Genomic DNA, 22,764 nt, shown 5'->3' with positions numbered 1-22,764 from the left:
AATGACCTTTATGAGGTATATGTTTTTAAAACATTTTAATATAAGTAAATTTACATTTCAGAGATCTACGGTGTGATGGTGACCCTGATTGTTATGATGGATTGGATGAGCAAAACTGTACAGTTACTTGTGACCCTGAAACTGAATTCAGTTGTGAAAATTCAAACCAATGTATATCAGTCTCATGGCGATGTGATGGAGAAGATGACTGTGGAGATAGTAGTGATGAAAACTCAACTATGTGTGCTCATCTGTCTTGTGAACCAGGCCGATTCAGGTAGCTGAATTCATTCTGTTTTTTAATACTTTTTAGTTAGTTTCACATGCATTAATTAATTTTAACTTCATATTTTATATATTGCAAATATTTTTTCAAATATTGTTTTTATCTACAATCTTAAAATTTGTATGGTAATAGACTTGTAAAGCTATTATTTTTCATGTATTTATATGCTTCTGAAAGCTTCTCTTTTTTAACCATAGTGACCATATTGACCATTACAGTTAATATCCCTGTCACGTTTTACCTGAATTAGTTGATCAATGAAACCGTCTACTCTTCCCTTTCTGAGTTCTTATATTCTGAGTCTAATCTTATAATAATTAGGTTTCATTCTTTAATTCTAGTATAGCAACCCAGTATAAAAAATTGTTGAATGTAATGCTAATTGGCAAAAGGAAATTAATGAATACTACAAAGAGAAATATATTATAAATCACAATAACTGATTTGAGCTTTTATTTAAAAATTAATATTCATTAATTATCACAAAGCAGTGTTTATGTGTGATTAAATAAATGTGTCTACATGTAACAAGTATTTTTTTTTTAATTATATAAATAGAAGATATTAAATTGAAATTTTTAAGCGCACAAGAAATTACATAATTGTACAAGTTGTTACAATTACTCTAAAAATATTTGCCTGTTGTTTAGTAACTATTAATTGCAATAACCTACAGCTAGACATTAAAAAAAATGATTACACTTTTTCGTAGTGCTTTCATTGTTACTTGCAACATAGTCATCTAATTTTTTAAAATACACATATTTAGGAAATTTAAAAAATCTGATGTGGACACAACATGACTTCCTTGTACGCATATTAAATTACATAACACAGTTTTTTAAATGAAAAGTACATAAAATTTTACTTCATTAATAACTTCTGATATTTTTTTTTTTGTATTGTTATTATTGAATTATTATTTATTGTAAGTTTGTTTTTACAGAGGTTAATAATTATTAATAAATCAATATATTTAAATTTTAAAAAAGTTTAAAAAAGAGATGAAGTTTGATTTGAACCGGTGTGCCTTCCCCTTGTAAGATCCAAATATTTCATTAATTAAAATTTTATTTGGCTGTAACTCTAGAACGAATAAAAATAAGTATTTCTTATGATATATCATTGAAAAGCTCTCAATGAGGTTTTCTTACAACGGTTAAGAAAGACCCCAAAATCCAATTTTGTTTTGATTTTGGGTGTTTTTGGACCTTTTTGGTTCAGTCAATTGCAATCAAAAGGGGAGGTGCAACACTAGATCTTAAAACAGTCCTAAATCAAAAATTTCAACATTCTACGGCTAATCGTTTATGAGTTATGCAAGGTCCATACGTACATACAGATGTCATGTCGAAACTAGTCAAAATGGATTCAGGGATGGTCAAAATGGATATTTTTGATGAAATCTGAAAACTGAAATTTTTCATGTTCACAATACTTCCTTTACTTTGTACAATGAAGTAAAAATAAAACTGATTCTCACCATGATCATCCATAGACTGAATCAATAATTAAAATCTTACCTAAATTATACGCTAATTATCGTCTACTTATACTAGTGTTAAAATTTATCTTAAATTTACTTAAATGATACTTACTCAGGCAGTAAATTCCTCTATTGTTTTACTCTTTTTTTTTTTTTTTTTTTTTAGTTTTATTACCTGGGAAAGTATTACATGTATGAATTTATAGATAAATTATTAAACAGAAAATTAGTTTATGATGATTTTATGAACTAACTAGACTATAATGAATGTGGTAGATGTATTTTTTAAATATTTAACTTTTGAAATGAGTAACAACAAAAACACTTATCTTGTTGAATGTCATCATTTTAATATCTTAGTGGTTTATGTAATTAATTTTTAATAAACTGCTCACGTATTTGTAACTTTTATAATTTACCAATATGTGTAAATTAAATGTGTAATGTTATAAAACAAATTTGTAATAACTTTATTTTATAACACTATTTGACTTTGTATTTTTTATATTTTTATAAATAACTTTATAATTTTTTATATTATTGACATTTATTTAGATTCATATAATTATTTCTGCTTTTTTATATTCCACATTATTACATGTACATGTTTCCTATGATTTATTATTACTCGTACATGTTTTCTGTTATTTCAAAAGTACATCTGATTGTTCTTGTTTATGTTATTGTGTTCAGTTAATGCAGTATGAAAACAGTTATTTTTTGTGGTCATCTTGTTGTTGAAGATAAGAAATTTATGATTTCCTGTGAGTGCTAATTAAGATATTGAAAGTAGGATAAGAATGAATATTTTAGATGGATGAAAATTTAGGTGAAAATTTTGAAAATCTGTATTTGTTTCTAAATCCAAACTCTCACTTTCATTTTCATCCACACAATATATTCATTCTTATTTTTATCTTACTTTTAGTGTTCATGAACACTAAAAGTAAGTACACAAAGTGTACAGATATTCCTACAACCAAAACCGGCATAAACTGGCTTATAATCAGATTATTGAATATGATTTTTAAGGTGATCAGACTTTATAACCAAAACTTTGTTGTTTATAATTCATTGATTGAAGCATAAATCCAAACCTACTCTTAACCAAAAAATCTCATAAAATAATTATTTTGTAATATAACATTAATTCAATTCATAAAACACCAAACAAATATTTATTTAATTTATCATTTAATAATATTTCTTATCCAGATATAATAAATGTTGGAAATGGAAAAACAACTTGTGTAGAGAAAATTTATACATTTTTAGGACCTTACTTTCTGGTTAATGGGACCTAAAAAAAATTTTAAATCTAAATTATTGGTAGACTGACAAAATGATAGAACGTTTTTTTTTTTTTTTTTAATTAGAAAATGATAGAAACATTTTTTTTATAAAATTGTAATGAGATTATAATATTTTTTGGGAATTTTACACTTAAGTCATCTTGTATTACCAATAAAAAAAAAAGCTGGCAAAGTATTGCATGACTTCTGGCTACACCAGTCAAGTCGTGCAAAATTTATTTCATTGGCAATATTATATTTATTGGCATATTTCAGCAATTCAATCGTTAAAAAGCATTACTCTAACCTTTTTAATGAAGTATCATCTTATGAAAAAAATTACTATCATAGTTAGGTAACGTTTTTGACAAATAATTATTTATGTATAGAAATTTTTTAATCTTCTAGATTAGACATTATACATAATCTTGTGCGTAAATTGAATAAAAAAAATAAAAATAAATAAAATAAAAAATAAAAATAATTGTAGAAAAAAATCTCCTTCAATTATTAGCAAGTTAGAAAACTGGTTTTTAATTTATATTTTTATTTCCTCATAAAGGGGGCTTTTTGTGACTTTTGCTTTGAAAAATAAGCTTTAAGCATTGATAATTCGGAATTGAAAAAAAATTTGATTTTGGGAGCTCCCTTATTCCAGGGGAATTAATTGGATAAAATTGATGTTAAAAAAAAGTAGTCCCACAGTGGCAGAACCAAATTTAAAAAAAAAGTTCAAAAATATTGAAAACGAAAGATACAGTAATAATTTTTAACCCTTAACTGTTTTCTTGTTTCTTTTTTGTTACAGAAATGAATGTTATGTTGTTCAATTTTTTTATTGGTTTAATGTATTTATTTTGATTAATGATGACCTAATATGTAATTTAAAAACAATTTTTTTTCATGAAAACATATTTTATTACACACACACACATTTGCTACAAGTAAAAACTGATAGTTATCATGATCGACTGAATTATATATTAGTTACAATTAGTACTAGTAGTATTGGTTATTAGTACAAGTCTTTCAAATATAATTTTGCTGCACAGGCCGAGGAAGAACAGTGAATGGGGTGGGGGTGCTGTGGGTAGCTAGTTGGATAAGTATGGAGGGGAGCGACCAACCAGCCATGCTTGTATGTAATGTTCCCATATTAGTAGCAGAATGTCTGAGTCGAAGGTACCATCGTCTGTAGCACAACTAGTTATAATTCGATTTCTCACCAACAAAGGTGTCAAATCCACTGAAATTTTGAGTCGACTACTGACAGAGTTTGGAGATACTACTCTGACAAAAACTCAGATGTTTGATTGGGCCAAAAAATTTTGAAGTGGCCATGATGCAGTGGATAACAAACATCATCTGCAGTCAAGCATTAGTGATGACACATTCAGGCAATTTGTCACCTTGTGGAAGGTGACCGCTGCATAACTGTCGCTGAAATTGTATCAGATGTGAGCATAAGTGTTGGGAGTCTGCATACATTGTAGTTAGAGACTTTTCAGTACAGAAAAGTCTAAGCAAGGTGGGTTTCACATCATCTCAATGAGGCACAGAGAAATGTCCAGAAAGACATCAGTCAATTGTTTCTGAATCGCTTTGAGGTAGAAGGAGAGACATATTTGGACCTGTGGGGAAACATGGGTCCACCACTACACCCCAGAAAGCAAGAGAACAAATATCGAATGGTTGAAAAGTGGGGAGGAGGCACCGATCAAGGTCAAGAAACATTTGTCAGCTGGATAGGTTCTGGCAGCTGTGTTTTGAGACTCAAAAGGTTTGCTGCTGATTGATTCCCACGAATGAAGGAAAGTAAAGGTGACATACTACTGCCAATTGCTGGATGTCATCAGAGCTACTTATCTCAGCAACCAATGCTGGCAACTGATTTGCCATGTCTTCCTTCTCTATGATAATGCATAGCCATATACAGCCACTCAGACTCGCAATAAGCTTGCTAAAATTCATTGGACACCTCTTAAACACCCATTGTACAGTCCAAACTTGTCACCGTATGATTTCCACACGTTTGGTTTGCTTAAAAAAGCTTTAGGAGGTGAAAGATTCGAAGACATTGCTGCAGTCAAGCATTATGTTGCTTGCTGGGGCATCCATCTTGTTTTTTTGATGAGCTGTTCAGGAAGCTACCTATCTAGTGGAGAAAGAAAATATATTTCTGTTGAAGAAAACTACGTAGAAAAGGTAATAAGGTAATTTTATCTAATATCAATAAAGATATATAAAAAAACTCCGATTTGCATTTGAATGGTCCTTGTATATTTATTAATTCAGGTGTGCCAATTTAAATGTTCATTCTTTAATGTTGGTTTATATTTGTAAATATTTTATTTTTCTAAATATTCAAGTCTGTAATTAGTATTATATATTTTTTTAAATTTCTAGATTATTCTTTGTTAGCTATTATATATCTTATGCAATAAAAACACCTGAGAAATTCTTTCTTTAAGTTTTGTACGCTCCTAAGGTTTCAAAAAATTTATTTTTGAAGGATATATTAGTTTCGTAGATTGCATATTTGTGAACAAACGTTACAGTTAATTCTGTAAATACTACTACTGTTAAATTTAACTTCGAAAGTAATTTTTAGTATGGTATAAATATTTGTAAAATTATTTATTGGTTTAGAAGGTATATTATAATTTTCACTATTGTAGACATTAACTTTACATTTTTATTAATATATATAATACATTATGTGGGTTTGTGTTTCATTTTTTGAGTGAAATTATTAGATTTTTTTTTGTTTTCATTGTAATATATATTTTATTTATATTCTCTATAAAAATATAATTGTATATCCATTTTGGCTTGCTGTAAATTTAATTTAAATAAAATAATGAATGTACACAGTCAGTTAGATTGACTTCTTGTCTTGAAGGAGAGGTTTTCTTCTGAAAGTAATTTTGTACTTTGTTTGATAATACTCAGTTTGAAAATTGAAATTTTTATTCTGGTTTGAATTTAAAAGTTATTAATTTATTATACCTACAAAGGTTTGTAATGAATAATTTCTTCTTTATCCTATAATTTTTACTTGTAAGAACATGTAGTTCATGAAAAGGAAGAAAATCATTGCTGGTCAATCATCATGTATTGCTAAATTTTATTAGATATTTAGATATGTTTGAGAAGTATATGCATTTTATTTTTATCTGGCTGTGAAGTATACATTAATTTAGTAAATCTGTTTCACTATGATATTACTGAAAATAATCATATTTTTGATGTGTTTTCTTGAGTTTTTGTTAATTATGTAGATTTTTTTAAATTTAGTTTCATTACTGGGTACCTGATTCACTCATATGGTTTATTGCAGATGTTTTAATCACAAGTGTGTTTCCCGTATAAGTGTATGTGATGGACATGATGACTGCGGTGACAACTCTGATGAACATCCAAATGCATGTAAGCCGAAATTTTTATTTCTACATGTATTTAATCCAATACATGTAATCTAGAATGTTGTAAGTTTTAATCTTTATTTTTTGAGCATACTTTTATTATATTCCATTTTAATACAGTATAGATCTCTTGATTTACAACCAACCTGATCTATAACCATTCTTATAAGAACCAACTCATAGCAGTTACCTTTATTTACTAAAAATAAGTTGTTGACCGACTAGTCACACAAAGGTAGAAGCTACTTGTTACTTTCTATTTACGAATTCGTTCAAAGGTACTGAAATAGAAAATTTTCTATCAAATGCAAATAAAAAAGAAGTATGAATTGATAAAGTTTAATAATTTTATCCTACCCTACTAAAGGGCATTTGTATGTGTGTGTGTGTGTGTGTGTGTGTGTGTCTCCCTTAGCTTAGCACATAAAACACTGGTAGTCCAAGTGATGTCATTCTGTACAATAAGTTATAATGTGACCAGATAACAGGCACTGGAATGTACCTATCACTAGCAGAAAATCCTGATTCGTTAGTACATGTATTATGGTGTCAGATGTATACTTGTTATATTATTATATATTCATTACTCGTACTTGTTATTATTTATATTTGTAATATATATTAATTATATTTATTTTTATTTATATGATTGTTTTTCTTCATAAAATAATGAACTATAACCAAAAAGTAGGCACTGGAATGTACTGATCACTAGCAGAAAATCCTGATTCGTTAGTACATGTCTCATGGTGATCAGGTGTATACTTGTTGTATTATATAATTATTACTTGTACTTTTTGTTATTATTTATAATTGTAATATATTGTATATTGCTCTCATGAAATATTATCCCCTATTGAAGTTAGCCTCTTTTGAAGCAGGAGTGTAATTTAAAACACCCCATCCAGCTCATTACTTAATTGCTGCTGAGGAATTTTATCTATTGCCATTTTTTCAAGTTTAGCCAGAGTTTGATGCTTATCTGTAATCAAGTTTGAGTTCAGTAGTGAATTTGAAAGCAAGCAAGTATATATAAACACTGATACATAGATCCTGATGTGCATAGTACAATGTTTCTTGACGTACTGACTAGAAGATTTATTGCTCACCACTACGTTTATCTAACTGGGACACTCTTGAAACTGCTTAATTTAGTAGTATGTACAGTATAATGTTTGTCATGGAATAATTAATTCTTTAAATATGAATGGTCTCTTTTTCTAGGTCAGATGGCAGGTTTATGTCTCGCTAATCAGTTCCAGTGCAGCAATGGCTTCTGTATAGATTGGAAATTCCATTGCAATGGAGACAATGACTGTGGTGATAATTCTGATGAAAGAAATTGTGTCCACCTGCCATGTAAATTTGGTGTTTGCTCACAGATCTGCTATGAGAAAAAGAAAATTGAAGAATATTCATGTCACTGTGCTCATGGATATTCGATGAATAACGAAACATGCGTTGCACATGGTCAGTTGAAAAAGAAAAGTGTTTTGTGTTTATTCTATTATTATTGAGTAATGGTTATCACTAATAAAACAAAACTGTTAAGTTGATTGTACCATTTATAAATTACTTTATGGTAAATTTAAAAGAAGAAAGGAAAATGCTATAAACTATTTTTAATTACAAACCTTATAAAGTTTAAATTTGTGAAGTAATGTTTTGAAGATGTGTTTTCTCAGAAACTATTGCCCAATTTGTCACCTGTTTCAAAGTTTTTCATTTTCACATTGTAACAGTTTCTTTTAAAAAAATAATAAAATATTTTCATCAGAAATTTTTACTGCTTAAGAAACCTGATTTATTTTTATTATTCAAAGAGAGGTGTTCATGCAGGTGCCCAGTTTATTAAACATTTTTAATTAGATATCTACTGATATTACATAACATCAGATACGTAATTTCAGAAAATTTTAATTTTAAATGTAATAATTCAAAAAATTGTTGTGAAATTTCAGTGCATGTGAGTTAATTGCTTACATGAACGATTGCTTGTAACAAGGACTCACACTAATGAAAATTTTAGTTGTTGCAGTGTTACAGAACTGCTTATATATCATACCTTACTAACTTTAAACAAACTGTTGAAATTTCAGTTTCAGGATAAACATCCTTATCAAATGAACATCAGATTAGGTAGGAGTCTCAGCCTCCTCAATCTTTTGCTCTTATTATTATTGTTATTATTATAAGTCGAGAACTTCCCAATGGAAGACATTAAGCATTCATGATTCATATTTCTTTCACTTGGCATTCTTCTTTTCCCTCCAAAATTCTTTCTTTCTTCTTCTGTTCTTCAAACCATTTTGGACGATATTGTTTAGGCTTCAGTACTTCTAGTTTAACTTCCCATCTATCTATTTTGTTTATATATGTGTTTGTGTCTATGATCCTCTTCAGCGCAATTCCGGCGAGTTCTAAATCTTTTCATGTTTCTGCGAGCCAGGGCATTGCAACTTTTAATGATGTTACATAGACGATTATTCTTTTGGTCAGTCGGTTTTCCAGCAGCCTGCAAAGGTGTTCAACGAATTTCATTCGCCTTTTCCTTATGTCAGTTTTGATGAGTATGTTTCAACAATTTGTTTGGTATAATCTGTATCCTTCTTCAGTTTGTTTCGGTCTCAATATTTTCCTTGTAATCTTCCTTTCCTCTTTCTTTATTTCTTCTATTTCAGTTTTCTTATTTAAGGTCAATGTTTCACTGGCATATAATGCTGTGGGTTTAATAACTGTGTTGTAATGCCAGATCTTCGTTTGGCATGAGAGGGATTTCTTGTTGTAGAGATTTTGCACCAAAGCTAGAGCTTTCCTGACCTTCTGCAGATGGTCCAATTGATTTGGTTTCTCAGAGCTGTTCAGCGTAATAAATTCTCCAAGGTATTTAAAAAGTGAGGGACTTAATTTATTACTCCATGTTTTGTGTTTAAATTTGGGATTTCTATTCTGGAGCAGATGAATACTGTTTTTTCAAACAAAATTTGTAGTCCCACTTTTTCTGCACAATCCTTGAGTGTTTCTATTTGTTTTATCGCAATCTGTTCATCTTCCGTAAGGATTGCCAAATCATCTGTAAATGACAGGTATGGGATACTTAAATTTAATTTCGTGAATCCCAATGAAATTGGTTTCCAGTATTTTTGTTATTTGAGTGTATCTTCCCACTCTTTCATCACTTTGTCCAATGTGATGTTAAATATCAGGAGGGAGAGTCTATCCCCTTGTCTCACTTCCATCTTAATTTCAAAAGGTTCTGAGATTTTGCCCGTAAATTTTATTTTAGATTTAGTTCCAGTTAATGTTTGTTTTATTAATCTTTGAGTTTTCTAATCTAGTCCTCTCTCTTCTAGAATTTGGAAAAGAGATGTCTGTTTACGGAGTCGTAGGCTTTTTTGAAATCTACAAATGTGGAGATCATGGATTTGCTTCTGTTGTTTTTAATTTTGATTATCGTTTTCAGGCTGAAGATCTGTTCCGGACATGACCTGTTAGGTCTAAAGCCTGCTCAATATTCTGATAGGTATGGTTCCTGCTGTTCTTGTGCTCTAGTTAAGAGGCAGGATGATAGGATTTTGTATGCAACCGGTAAAAGGGAAATTCCTATGTAGTTGTTTATGTCTGTCCTATTGTCCTTCTTATATAATGATGAATTAAAGTGGTTTTCCAGTCTTCCGGGATCTTTTCTGTTTGCCAGATGTCTTGAGTAATTTTTCTGATTTCCTTCATAGAATTAGGTCCTAAATTCTTCAGTAGTTCGGCTATTATTCCATCTGCTCCTGGGGCCTTATTGTGTTTGAGTTTTTGAATATGGGATAAAATTTCATCTTGAGTTGGGGAAAGGGAATCTTTCTCTGTAGCACTTGCTGTGACTCTCAGAAATCTTTCTTTTGGTTCAGGGCAGTTTAACAGTTTCTCAAAATATTCTGCGAGTTCCCAACAATTTTCTTTGTTCGTGACAGCCAGTTTACCGTTTTGTCTCTTGAAGCAGAGATTCTGTGGGGTGTATCCTTTGATTCGTGAAGCAAATGTCTTATAAAAGTCGTGCATGTTGTAATTTCTAAAATTTGCTTCTATCTAACTGGTTATTGACTTATTTTCTTTTGATTTTTTTTATAATTTTGTTTGTTTGCCTTCAGATTTTTAGGAATTTCTCTAGAGTTTCCTCTGTTTTATTTGAATTGTAGTCGTTAAACGTTTTCTTTCTGTTTTCTAGGGCTATTCCACATTCTTGATTCCACCACGGGTGTTAGGTTATTTTAGAAGTGAAATCTGCATTCTGGCTTTTTGAATAATTTTAAATCTAAATTCCTGCCAATTTTCTGCAGGTTATTCCTCCCATTTCTCCGTGATTTTTGATCCTTTAATCTTCTTGACATCAAATCTTGGGATTATCAATGGTTTCTTTGTATGTTACAGCCAACAGTAAATTTAATCTTGTTTCTTGTCAGGTTGTGATCCGCGTCAATGTTTGCTCATTTTTTACCTGAACGTCGTGTATTTCCTTTTGAAGGTCATAGGTTATTGCAACGTGGTCAATCTGATATTCTCCCAAATGGTGCACAGGGGATCGCTAAGTTTTTTGTTTCGTGGGTTTTTCCTGAGGGAGGTAGACATGATTTTTAAATTGTTTTGTTGACAGTTCATTTAAGCAGGTTTCGTTTTTGTTCGTGGACGTATATGCAGGGTACTTGCCAACTGTCTTTCTATATTTCTGCTCTGTACCAATTTGGGCGTTAAAGTCTCCAAGTAGAACTTTTACATCATTTTTCAGGATTTTGGACATCTCGGTTTCGAGTTCTCCCCAGCATTTGTCCATCATTTCTGGGTCTTTCCTAATTTGTTCATTAGTTGGGGCATGTACATTGATAAATGTAATTTTTTTTTTGTGTGTTGGACTCTCATTGTCATAAGCCTGTTACTTATTGCTTTTACTTCTTGTACAGAATCCAGAACTTTCTTACTTACCAGGAAGGCCATTCCCAGCATATTCGCCCCTTTGCAGACTTTCCTATTTGTTCCACTTCTAAAAATTCTGTAACCGTTGTAGTCCATTGTCTGTGAGTCTGGAAATCGGGTTTCTTGAACTACAAGAATCTGGATTTTTTGTTCTGCTAATTCGTTGGTTAGATTGTGTAACTTGCCTGCCTGCACTAATGTTTGTATGTTAGATGTTCCCAAGTACGTATGTGTTCTGCTAATAATAATATATTATTATTATTATCTAATTGTTATTTGTTAAGGATCTTCCTCAAAATCTCAGCCCATTTGTTATTACCCAATGTGTTGGTAATACTGTTACATCTATATCCAAAGATAACAACAGGATTAGAAAATTCTACATTACCAGTTAAAAAAAATCATTCATTTGATGGATATAAATAATTTTAAATATGAATAAACTTATGTTCTTAGATTGAAGTAACATTGTTAATTGTATGAATTTGTATTTCATTAATGAAGATAAGTTTCCCATAGTGTGAAAATTCTGTGACTTGTTAGTGAAAAGGTTTTGTTGTATAAACAAAGTGATTTGAGTATTTAAAAAAAAATAAAACTACTCTGCCTTGTTTTGAAGCATCTTGGTAAAATACTAACTTTCTCATCATTGTTAAATAAATTAACATCTATTGTGAATAAATAAATTATACATATATTCCTATCTATGAGGGCTGTTTTTTTTTCCACTTTCGATCATGCATCTAAATAAACAAGAGATAGGCGGGAGCCAGGTCTGCATGTTGTGCGATTGTGCCCCCCCCCCCCCCAACCACTGACATTGCCAGCTCCATTGCATCAATCTGCTTGCATCAATAAAGCTTGCTTCACAATATCAAGAGTGTTTGGAATTAAATGGTAATTATGTAGAAAAACAAAGGAAATGTTTAAGCATTTGAAACCATTAATAAATTTTTCATTTTTTTCAAATGTTCTCATTTTGTTACTGATCAGCCCTTACTTTTGAACCGCACCTTGTAATATGTATTTGAATAATTTTAGTTAGTGCCTTCCTGTTATTTTTTACTGATTTTATTTATTTATTATCTTCACACATTTATTTTTAGTATTATTTCTATTGCTTATTTTATGTTTTAATAAGAACTTACCCTATTTCTATTTTTTTTTTTTTTTTTTTATCTATATTTTGTGTCCACTCTGATTAAGTTTTTTTCCACAATTTCCTTGAGCTTGCCAAGCAAATGTTATGTATAGGAGTAACTTACCCTCACTTTTCTAATGTAATTTGTATAATGTACAGTCATGTACCAATCTGAATAAAATATCTATTGCTAATTTATTTTAAGTAAAAAGCAATATTCTTCTTACAAAAAGTAACAAATAAATGCTAAATAAATGTTTTCAGTTGAATTTTCTCACTTTTCGCCCCTCCCCCTTTCTTATAGAGAATTTGAGAAAGTCATTAGATATAATCTGATTATTTTCTTCATGCTAATGTGTAGCCTGCAAATCAGTTTAGAGCTAGAGAAAGTCTTCTGTTAATGCATAAAGAAAAGATGACAGTAAATATGACATATAATAATCTTGACTTTATTTTATAATATTTTAATTGCTGCTAAGATAGATTTATTAATTTCATTTATTTTAAATATTACATAATTCTTTATTTCATTGTTTTAAATTGTTGATAGCAGTAGTTTTTGGCTCCTGAGTTCTTAGCTTTTGTGTCAGTTGTTTTTTCAGATTCATTCTTGTCTAGTATAATTTGAATTGAAATCAATACTTTATTAAAATGTTATAAAATTCTTACAATCCACTAATTTCAGTTTCTGATTGTTCTTTCTTCTGTAGTTTATTATTTAGTTTTCAATAGGCCTGTAAATGTACCTTATAGATGACTGATGGCATTCTATTTATAAGAATGTTTTCAGAAGCTGCTATTTCTTCAGTAGTGAATTATAAATTGTTTTGAATAAAACAATTTAATAAAATTGTATGCAAAATATAATTTTATTATATAAAATTCCAATTTGAAAAAATTTCACATTATTTACTTCAGATTTCTGGTTGAGTTGACACCATTTGATACATAACAATTATTCTTTACATTTTACTTTATATTATATTTAACTTATTTCTTAATTGGTTTGTAATGTTACAGGAGAACCAGCATATTTAATGGTAGCAAGTGATAATGATGTTAAAGTGCTTGATCCTTACAAACCACACGAGGGCTCCTTAAATCAAATTACTGTAACACCAACGCATAAGGTAGAGGCTATGGATGTGCTATGGAGCTCAAGGGAAGTTCTTTTCTTCTGGACCGATTTGCATGCAAAAAGGATTCAACGCATGAAAGTTATAGAGAGTGAAGCAAGAGGAAAACGAGATACTTCATCAAATCGTAGTGTCCGTACAATTGTAAGTTGATAATTTGATAAACCTTTTTTGAAAAATTTTAGTACACCAACATTAGTTCCTGTTCATTTTGCTCACATACATGCGAGGTGTGGCCAAAAAAAACACTGATCGAGCTACAGACAAACAGCATGCACGTGAAGGTCAAACGGCACACATGGCTGAGTCACATAACATCCTCTCTCTATTCCTGTTGCCAAGTCAACTGTGGATTATTTGGATCATGGCCTTTGTTTGTATCAGACCTTGCATCTGCAGCCAGTCTGAAAAATGTTAATTGTTTTAAAAGTGCAACACGTTAATGTAGAATTTCTTGTGAAACCTGGAAAATCCACCACAGAAACTCATTCTTTGTTAAAAGAAGTATATGGTTATGAATGTTTTATCATGTACTCAAGTTTTTGAGTAGTTTAGACAGTTCAAACAGGGACAAGAAGAGATTGAAGATTATCCACATCTAGGACAACCATGTTTTTCAACATCCATGGAGTTGTGTACATAAATTGGGTACTTAAAGGTCAAACTGTAAATTAGTAATACTATCTTGAGATCATAACTACTCTTTATGAATGAGTAAGAAGAAAGCAACCTGAATTGTGGAAAAACAAGTCATTGATTCTTCATCAGGACAATGTCCCAGCCCATACTGCATTGTCTTTCAAGACTTTTTTGAATCCCTGTGTTGGAACATCCACCCTATTCACTGGACCTTCCCCTGTGTAACGTTTTTCTGTACCCCAAGGTGAAGTCAGCATTGAAAGGAATGAGATTTGAGATAGTTGAAGCTGGGAAAGACAGAGTGACAGAGACCATGAACATGTTTTCTGAAAATAACTTCCAATACTGCTTTGGCCAATGAAAAATTCACATGGAGTGGTGTAGGAATCGTGGAGGGGAGTGTATTGAAGGGAATAATGTTAAAATTGTAAAAAATAAAGGTTTTTATAGCATTAATCGGGTTTTCTTTTAGCCACACCTCATATAAATATATCAGCATACTAATATATAGTCAGTATGTACAGACAGTATCATTTAACTTACGTTAATTTCATACTGATAATATATATGTCTATAGCCAAAATCATGTAACATATACTTGCATAATATTAATATAGATATATAAATAGAAATATCCTTTCTTTATATGGTAAAATTTACTTACAAGATAAATGAATCATATTTGCTTATTGCTCCAGGTCTTGAATTTTTTTAATATGTATTCACTACATTAATATCATTAGTCTCAAGTTTAGGACTATGGTATGGAGGGAGATTCTGTTATCTATGGTAAAGATTTAACCTGTATTTGAGATCTTGTAGATGAAAGATTAAAATTTTAATGTTGTGCCACAAAGGTTGACACCGTCTAGGTAATTCTGATCACATTAATTAATACTTATAACTATCTGAGGATGTACTTGTAAATTTATGGCATAGTAACCTGCATTTCACTCGTTATAATTTAAGCATTTTATAATTTTAATAAATTCTTTTTTAATTGCTAAAAAATATTATGTAAATTATAATTACCTTTTTTTATTAATTTTTCATCTACTGAATGAATTTTCCTTTTAATGCCTAGTATTATATAAACTTAAGAACATATTAGATAAAATTAAATACTTTTACAACTGTAAACTACTATAAATATACAGTAGCAGTAACAAAAACTAAATTTATAATTATTGGAGGAACTATTCAGACCTGATTCAAGATAAAGATCCACAGTATAAAATTTCAGTTAGTGAAGGTACAGCACTGTAACATACTCACATGAATATACTATATCATTATATTTATATTGTATTGTTGTTTATACTTACATGAATATAATATATTATTATATTTATATTGTATGTTCCAAAGTTGTTTAGTGTCAGTAAAAGACAAACTATTGATGTACTTCTTAAGTTTGTTTTGAAAAAAATAACTGGTAAATCTGAAGAAAAGATGCTTTATAGTAGTATCGTAGTAGGATGTGATACTATCCTGATTGTAAAACTGCATTGTGTATACCAAGCAACAAAGCAATATTTCTTTGATCAGATATCTTTTCTCTTTTTTCCAAATGATTCAACCTTTGGATTATGTGGATTTCAGGTACTAGACCATTCTCTCAGAGAATCTTAAACAACTACTTGTATATTTACTTATTAAATAATTTAAGCATTGTATCCACTCTGTTTTATTTTCATTGTTATTAATGATTATATTATTTGAAGTAATAATACTCTATTGGTATTTTATTAATGGTGAAAATAATTTTTTTAATAATAGTGGTTTTATAGATAACTTAGAATTAAACAATGGAATATGCTTGTCAAGCAGCTGTAATAAACCACTACATTAATACACAGATTAAAATATGTAAACCAATAGCTAATACTATATTCAATAAAACATTTTATAAAACATATTTATCAATCAATTCATTTCTATCATATTTTTAATAAACATTCCAGTTATTTTATCTGTCAATTAATGATAAATAAATGTTAAAAATGATTTAAAACTACACGCTTAAAAATCTGTACAGAATATTTTAATTATTCTGTGAAGTAACTATCTTCTTGCATTGCCAGTCAGGTGTATTGTATGATCTAGTAACTCCTATTGAAATTAATTAATTAGTCTATCAGTTAATTGGTCTATGTACTTCACTATGAGAATTTCTTACTATGAATTGAGAATACAGATAATGTGAATAAGATCTGTATATTAAGTTTATACTTATATGATAAATGTTAATTAATGTTATCTTTCAGATCTCAAACCTTTCAGAGCCAAAAGGTATTGCTGTTGACTGGGTATCAAAAAACATATACTGGGTGGATACTGGTACTAAAAAAGTATCAGTTGCTACAATAGATGGTAAAAAGATGCGAACACTTATTGAACATGACCTCGATCAACCTCGTGATATCGTTGTTGATCCTAAAACTGCGTAAGTACTTTTTTCTTGGAATATATTGTGAAATTTTACACGGATTAATTAAGAATTATTTATAAAACTTATTATTTATTAACAAAAGTAACAATGGGCTTCACTTAGATGGTATTTCCATATTACAAACACTAGCCTGAAGAATGAATCATATTATATTAGTAATGACAATTTATCGGAAAACATGCAATCATATGACATCATCAATAATATAACATGAAGAACGCCATCGGTCAGGAAGTTAACAAATATAAACAAAGTATTTAAGTAGTCAGCATAAAAAAAATTATGAAATATAACACAAATGTAATTAGAATATATTTATTTCAGAATTCACACCACTGCTACTACTATAACTATAGGTCTCACCTTTAGCAAGTCAAAGTTAAACAAATTTTCTAAACTATCCAGATAATCATTAACTGAAAAAAGAGGTAGTTTAAGAATTATAAAATTAAGCATTTAAAAACTTATTAACCTCTGTTCCATTATATCTACTGCAAGTTTGTTACAGCCTCAGGTGTATATTTGCATTATTATTATAGTTTACATCAAGTGTAGTCTTTTCCTCACAAAATTTAATCTCAATAATATTTGATCATGAGCTAGTTTCATAAATCATTTCTATGATTTGCAATTTATTAAAGATCAGGCATGTATGCCTCGGTGTATAAGTTGTTATTATGAGGATCTATTTTTCAGTCACTCTGTACTTAACTTTAATGTAGATAAAATTAAACAGAAATTCCAGCATAATTAAATAAGATTAAACTAGAAATCCAAAAATAATATGATTCTAAATTATAATTTTCAATTAATATTAAATAATCAGATGTTTCACCAAATCTGTTACATATACACATATGTATAATGCCTATTAAATTATATATACGCATTTTTAAAAGTACATAAAATTTTGCTTTACTGATAATTTCTAATTTTTTTTTATTGATATTGAATTATTATTTATTGTAATTTTTTTTTACAATCACAGGTTAATAATTCTTAATAAATCAATATATTTAACTTAAAAAAAAAATTGAAAAAAAAGGAGATGAAGTTTTATTCGAACCGATGTGCCTTCCCTTGTAAGATCCTAATCTTTCATAATTAAAATTTTATTTGGCTATATCTCTGGAACCAATGAAAATAAGTACTACTGATGATATATTGTTGAAAAGCTCTCAATGAGGGCTTATTACTGCAGTTATGAAAAAGTCCAAAATCCAGATTTTTGGGGATTTTGGACTTTCTCGATACTTTTGATTCAGTCAATTGTAAGCAAAAAGGAAGGTACACAACCAAATGTTACAACAGACCTAAATCCAAAATTTCAACATCCTATGACTAATCGTTTTTGAGTTATGCAATATACATACGTATGTACACACATCACGTCGAAACTAGTCAAAATGGATTCAGGGATGGTCAAAATGGATATTTCCATTGAAATCTGAAAACCAAAAATTTCGCGATCACAGTGCTTCCTTTACTTCATACAAGGAAGTAAAAAAAAGATAATTTAAATAAATTTTAATCACAGAATTAGATAATTTTATTTTTAAAGTTTATTAATGTAATGTATGACAGTGTGTTTTCCTTTAATGCTTTTAACTATGCAGCTGATGAAATCAGTTATGTACACTATCAATAAATTGCTTATTCTGTGCACTTTTTTAAACTATTCAATATTGACAGTGTTTTTGTTTATATAATTGAAAATTCTTTTTTTTAACTGGAATGACCATTTTTTTATAAGAGATAGTTGAACTGATAAATGAGACTGAGAATGATTACCTACTCATTAAAATTTAGGACTGTTCTTAAAACATGCTACTATTTTTATTTGTCAAATTTTGATTTATAAAAAATTAATATAATTTTTAAAGATATTATGAGTTTGTACAGATAAGGAAATATTTTTATTCTTTGTATGTTGTTTGTTTTACATTAGCAACTGTGTTTCAGTTTAAATTGTCTATTCAGCATTGTATGACATTTAATGCAATTTTTTTTCTGAAGTATCTACTCATAATCATAATGAAATATTTGGTTTACTAGTTCAGAAAATATGAAATAATATTACCATAAAAATGTTTTCAAACATATTTTTTTATTGTAAAAAGTTTGTCTCATTGCTCATATATGTATGTACCTATACTATAAATAATAAGCATTTTACTGTGTGTCAAACATTCCTGTCATTGAAGATTACAAACATTTATTTAATTGACTAATTCATTTTTATTGTTATTTAACTGATTAAAATTATAGAATAATAAATATGAACAACAAAAATACTGTGATTACTATGTGTAGAGCTAACACCTGGTATAAACAAGTGGCTTTGTACCTTCACCAAGCCACTTGTTTATACCAGGTATTACTGCTGCTGATAGTTACCAAACCTTTAAATCGTTACTACTCTTGCAGAAATGTAATTTGTTAGTGTACTATTTTAGTTCTCAATTTTTTTGGGGGAAACAAAAATTTCAGTGTGGTATTGAGAAACGTTAAAAAATAGAAATTATTGATTTTTACCTTTGGATAAAAAATGAAGTTATTGAAAGAAACAATATTAATTAAGGCATAAAATATTAGTATTATCCTTATGGGTTTTTTGTGGGACAGGGAAAAATTGTTGCTACAAGCAGCAAATAAATAAAAGCAGAATCAAAAATTAGTTTAATTTTATTTATATCTGCACTCTTCTTTCCTTTACACACCAAGGATTGTCATTTGCATTTATTACTGCTTTATGGAAAAGATTAAATGAAAGGTCATTTGTCGGCAGTAAAAAAAACAAAAAGCATCCAAGTACAGAACTCTAAGCCACTACTGTTTTCACTTCAAGGAGATAAGATAGCTAATTCTTTTTTTTGAAATTATTTAAAAACAATGAATTAAGCAGGAATGGAAAACTATCAGTTAAATATCTGTTACCCTACTAATGTTATAACATAGCCGTAACTTTCTTATATCAGAGACAGAATCAAACTCGTACAGAGGTCATATTGTGAATAGAAAGAATGTGCACTTGAGTTTCAGGCTTTATAAAAATAAAAACCTCCACTAAATCTCATAACAAATTCCACCCTCCTTTATATTATTTTATTCTGCATTTGATAATTAAGCTTTATTTTTAAGATATGTTATGCACTGAAAACCAAAAGAGCTGCCATTTTTTAACTTTCTTTTGCATACCTTAACTTTGATTGCTTATTACTAATAAACTACGGTACTAATCATGTTAAAATTTTTACACAATCTACCCTTCTTATTACCTTATAACCTACAAAATGTTAAATTGTTCTTTAACAAAGAACAATGTTTGAATTGTTATTCGATTGCAAAAGCATATTATCTGTGAATCTATATGATGTTCAATCAAGAGAAAAGGTTCATTATTTTCATTATTGTTTTAAATTAATGATTATGTTTGACAAAAAAATATTTTTATTCTTTTAAGAATTCATTGCTTTGGAAAGGTTACTGAGAAAAGGGAAAAGCATTTTGGGTTCAAAGGCACAGGTAACTTTGTCATTGGACATAGCAGTAGTGTTGCCATTCCAGATTCAGTATAGCAGTCTGTACCCACAACCAATGCCATAATAAAACTATATTTATTTCATTATTAGTCATTTTGCAATCAGGATTGTAAACCATTAGATCCAATTTGTAATTGAATTATAAAAAAAGCAACAGTTTGTTATAAATTTAAATGATATGCTTATTTTAAACAAGTGATTCAATGATTATACAGAAATGAACACTTAAATAGATTAAAGGATATTTATAAAAGTATTCATGTCTTATAAAGGTACGAAAACTTATCTCTATTATATTTAGATTAAATTTAATATCTCTGAAATTTTATTTTTTACATTTCAGTATAAAAAGGGACTTCCAACAAAATAAAAAATTTAAAACATACCATGTTTTAAATTAAAATAAATCAAGGGTATTTATTGGGATATCATTAAAACAGTATAGTTCATGAGCAGCTGTACAAACTTGTTGAAACAATGTTTCATTTTTATTGAATAATTTAGGTCAAATGCCAACTCATATGTCTAATGGATGCTCACATTGTTTAAATAATTGTTGTGTACATTACTGAGTTATCTAAATACTATTGCCATGCCAAATAATTTGGATGTGAAGGATTCTACTGTATTTTCAATAAACATTTCCTATTAGCTTTTCTTGTGAAGACTATGGAGCTCCAATGACAGCTTTAAAACCTTTTTATTCTCTTCAGTTTTTTGGGGGGATAAAAATGGCACTGGAAGTAGAATAAGGTCCTTTACTCATGGTCAAAGTAATAGTTTGGCAATACAAAAATAGAACTATTTGATGTGATGGAACTGGACATTATTTTTAATGAATTAATAATAAACTTTATTCCACAAAATAAACAGATTACAAATGAAAATAAAATTATTTACAGTTATAAATTCTTAATACATAAGCTCAGTAGACATACAACCAAACAATATAAAATAGAAGTAAAATAATAAAAGTAAACAGTTATTACATAATCTAGTGGAACTAGGTACCCCGTATAGTAATAACTGTATTGGTGGTTACCATCCATTATATTTCAATGAGTAAAATAATAAACTAACCATTTATGGAATAATGGTCAAGTATGGATCTCCAAGTAGATTTAAAAAATAATTACACTATAGAAGTCTTGCAGTACTAAAATTTCAGCTGGTGACAAGATAATATATACATACATACAAATTAAATAAATCAGAACCATAAATACAATACAAGAATACAGTGATAAAATTGAAAAATGAAATTAATCCTAGATAAAATTGAATTCCTTTATTATGTTAGAAAGTTCATTTAAAAAATTTGTTGCAAGTTTATGTTGAGATTTTTTTTAATTACAGGGATATTTATCTAAAACAGATTCCCATTAGCAGTTTTTTTATTTTTAAAAATCAGTGATAATTCATAAGCCTCTAAAGTATTGAATGGCAGAGCACTATTATATTAATTCTTATGTCTAGTGATATATTACTTCTTGCTATAATAAAATTTTATTTCTATAGGACTATATTCTGGTCTGATGGTGGTCGTAATGCAAGGATTGAATCTTGTGGAATGGATGGATCCAATCGTAAAGTACTTGTCCGTGGAGTTCAGCGTCCTGCTGGTCTTACGATTGACTATCCTGTTGGACGACTCTACTGGGCTGATGCTAAATCAATGGTTATTGAATGCATCACTTTAGATGGACGAGATCAACAGCTGGTCCATAAATTTACTCATGGTAGTATTATTTTCCTAAATCTTATGTTATGGAAGTAGGAGTTTTTTTACAGAAGCTTAATATGGTATTTTTGTAATTTGAAAATATTATTATCATATTAGCAATATTTCCTACTACCAATTATTTCTTAAGCTATTTAAAACAAATCTAGTGTGGCTGGAAAAAAAAGGTTTTATTTGTAGGGCAATTCTTTATATATTTTCTTTATTTGAGTGAATATTTTAGTTAAAAAAAAATCTTAAATGTAATTCAATTATCTGTGCAGATATGAAGCCATACTCAATTGAAGTATTTGAAGATTGGTTGTACATTAGTACATATCATAATAATGATGTACTAAGACTGAAAAAATTTGGTAAGGAAAACGTGACTTATCTTGCTCATGGACTGAGTCGTGCATCTGATATTGTTATTGTTCAAGAGGCCAAACAAGAAAACTGTAAGTAATTCTTTCATCAACATACATTGATAAGTTGAAATTATGTTCATCTAAAAATTGGATTGTAACTATAAAATTTACATAATTTTATAAAACATATTCATCATAAATATTGCTTCCACTGAATCAGTTCCTTTAGAAAGATTTTTCTTTGGTACAGTAATTTCTTTATTTCAGGATCTCTATCTTTCTCTCTCTCTCCTCTTTCTTGACTACAAAATTTTACAA

The 22,764-nt window shown here is 29.1% G+C and overlaps 1 protein-coding gene across 2 annotated transcripts in view; it reads left to right on the top strand.

Annotated features, from left to right (window-relative positions):
• Positions 1–22,764, top strand: part of LRP1 (LDL receptor protein 1) — a 473,582-nt gene that overhangs the window by 396,335 nt on the left and 54,483 nt on the right. For both annotated transcript variants that reach the window (XM_075382014.1, XM_075382015.1), the window contains 7 exons: positions 62–277; positions 6,405–6,493; positions 7,714–7,959; positions 13,610–13,869; positions 16,632–16,810; positions 21,877–22,097; positions 22,363–22,536. In XM_075382014.1, the coding sequence (XP_075238129.1) occupies positions 62–277; positions 6,405–6,493; positions 7,714–7,959; positions 13,610–13,869; positions 16,632–16,810; positions 21,877–22,097; positions 22,363–22,536 (1,385 nt within the window). The remainder of the gene's footprint in view (positions 1–61; positions 278–6,404; positions 6,494–7,713; positions 7,960–13,609; positions 13,870–16,631; positions 16,811–21,876; positions 22,098–22,362; positions 22,537–22,764) is intronic.

Source organism: Lycorma delicatula, chromosome 1 (assembly GCF_047948215.1).
Source record: "Lycorma delicatula isolate Av1 chromosome 1, ASM4794821v1, whole genome shotgun sequence".
Classification (NCBI taxonomy): domain Eukaryota; kingdom Metazoa; phylum Arthropoda; class Insecta; order Hemiptera; family Fulgoridae; genus Lycorma; species Lycorma delicatula.
Note: the sequence above shows the minus strand (reverse complement) of the source record. Positions and strands in the feature narration are given on the sequence as shown.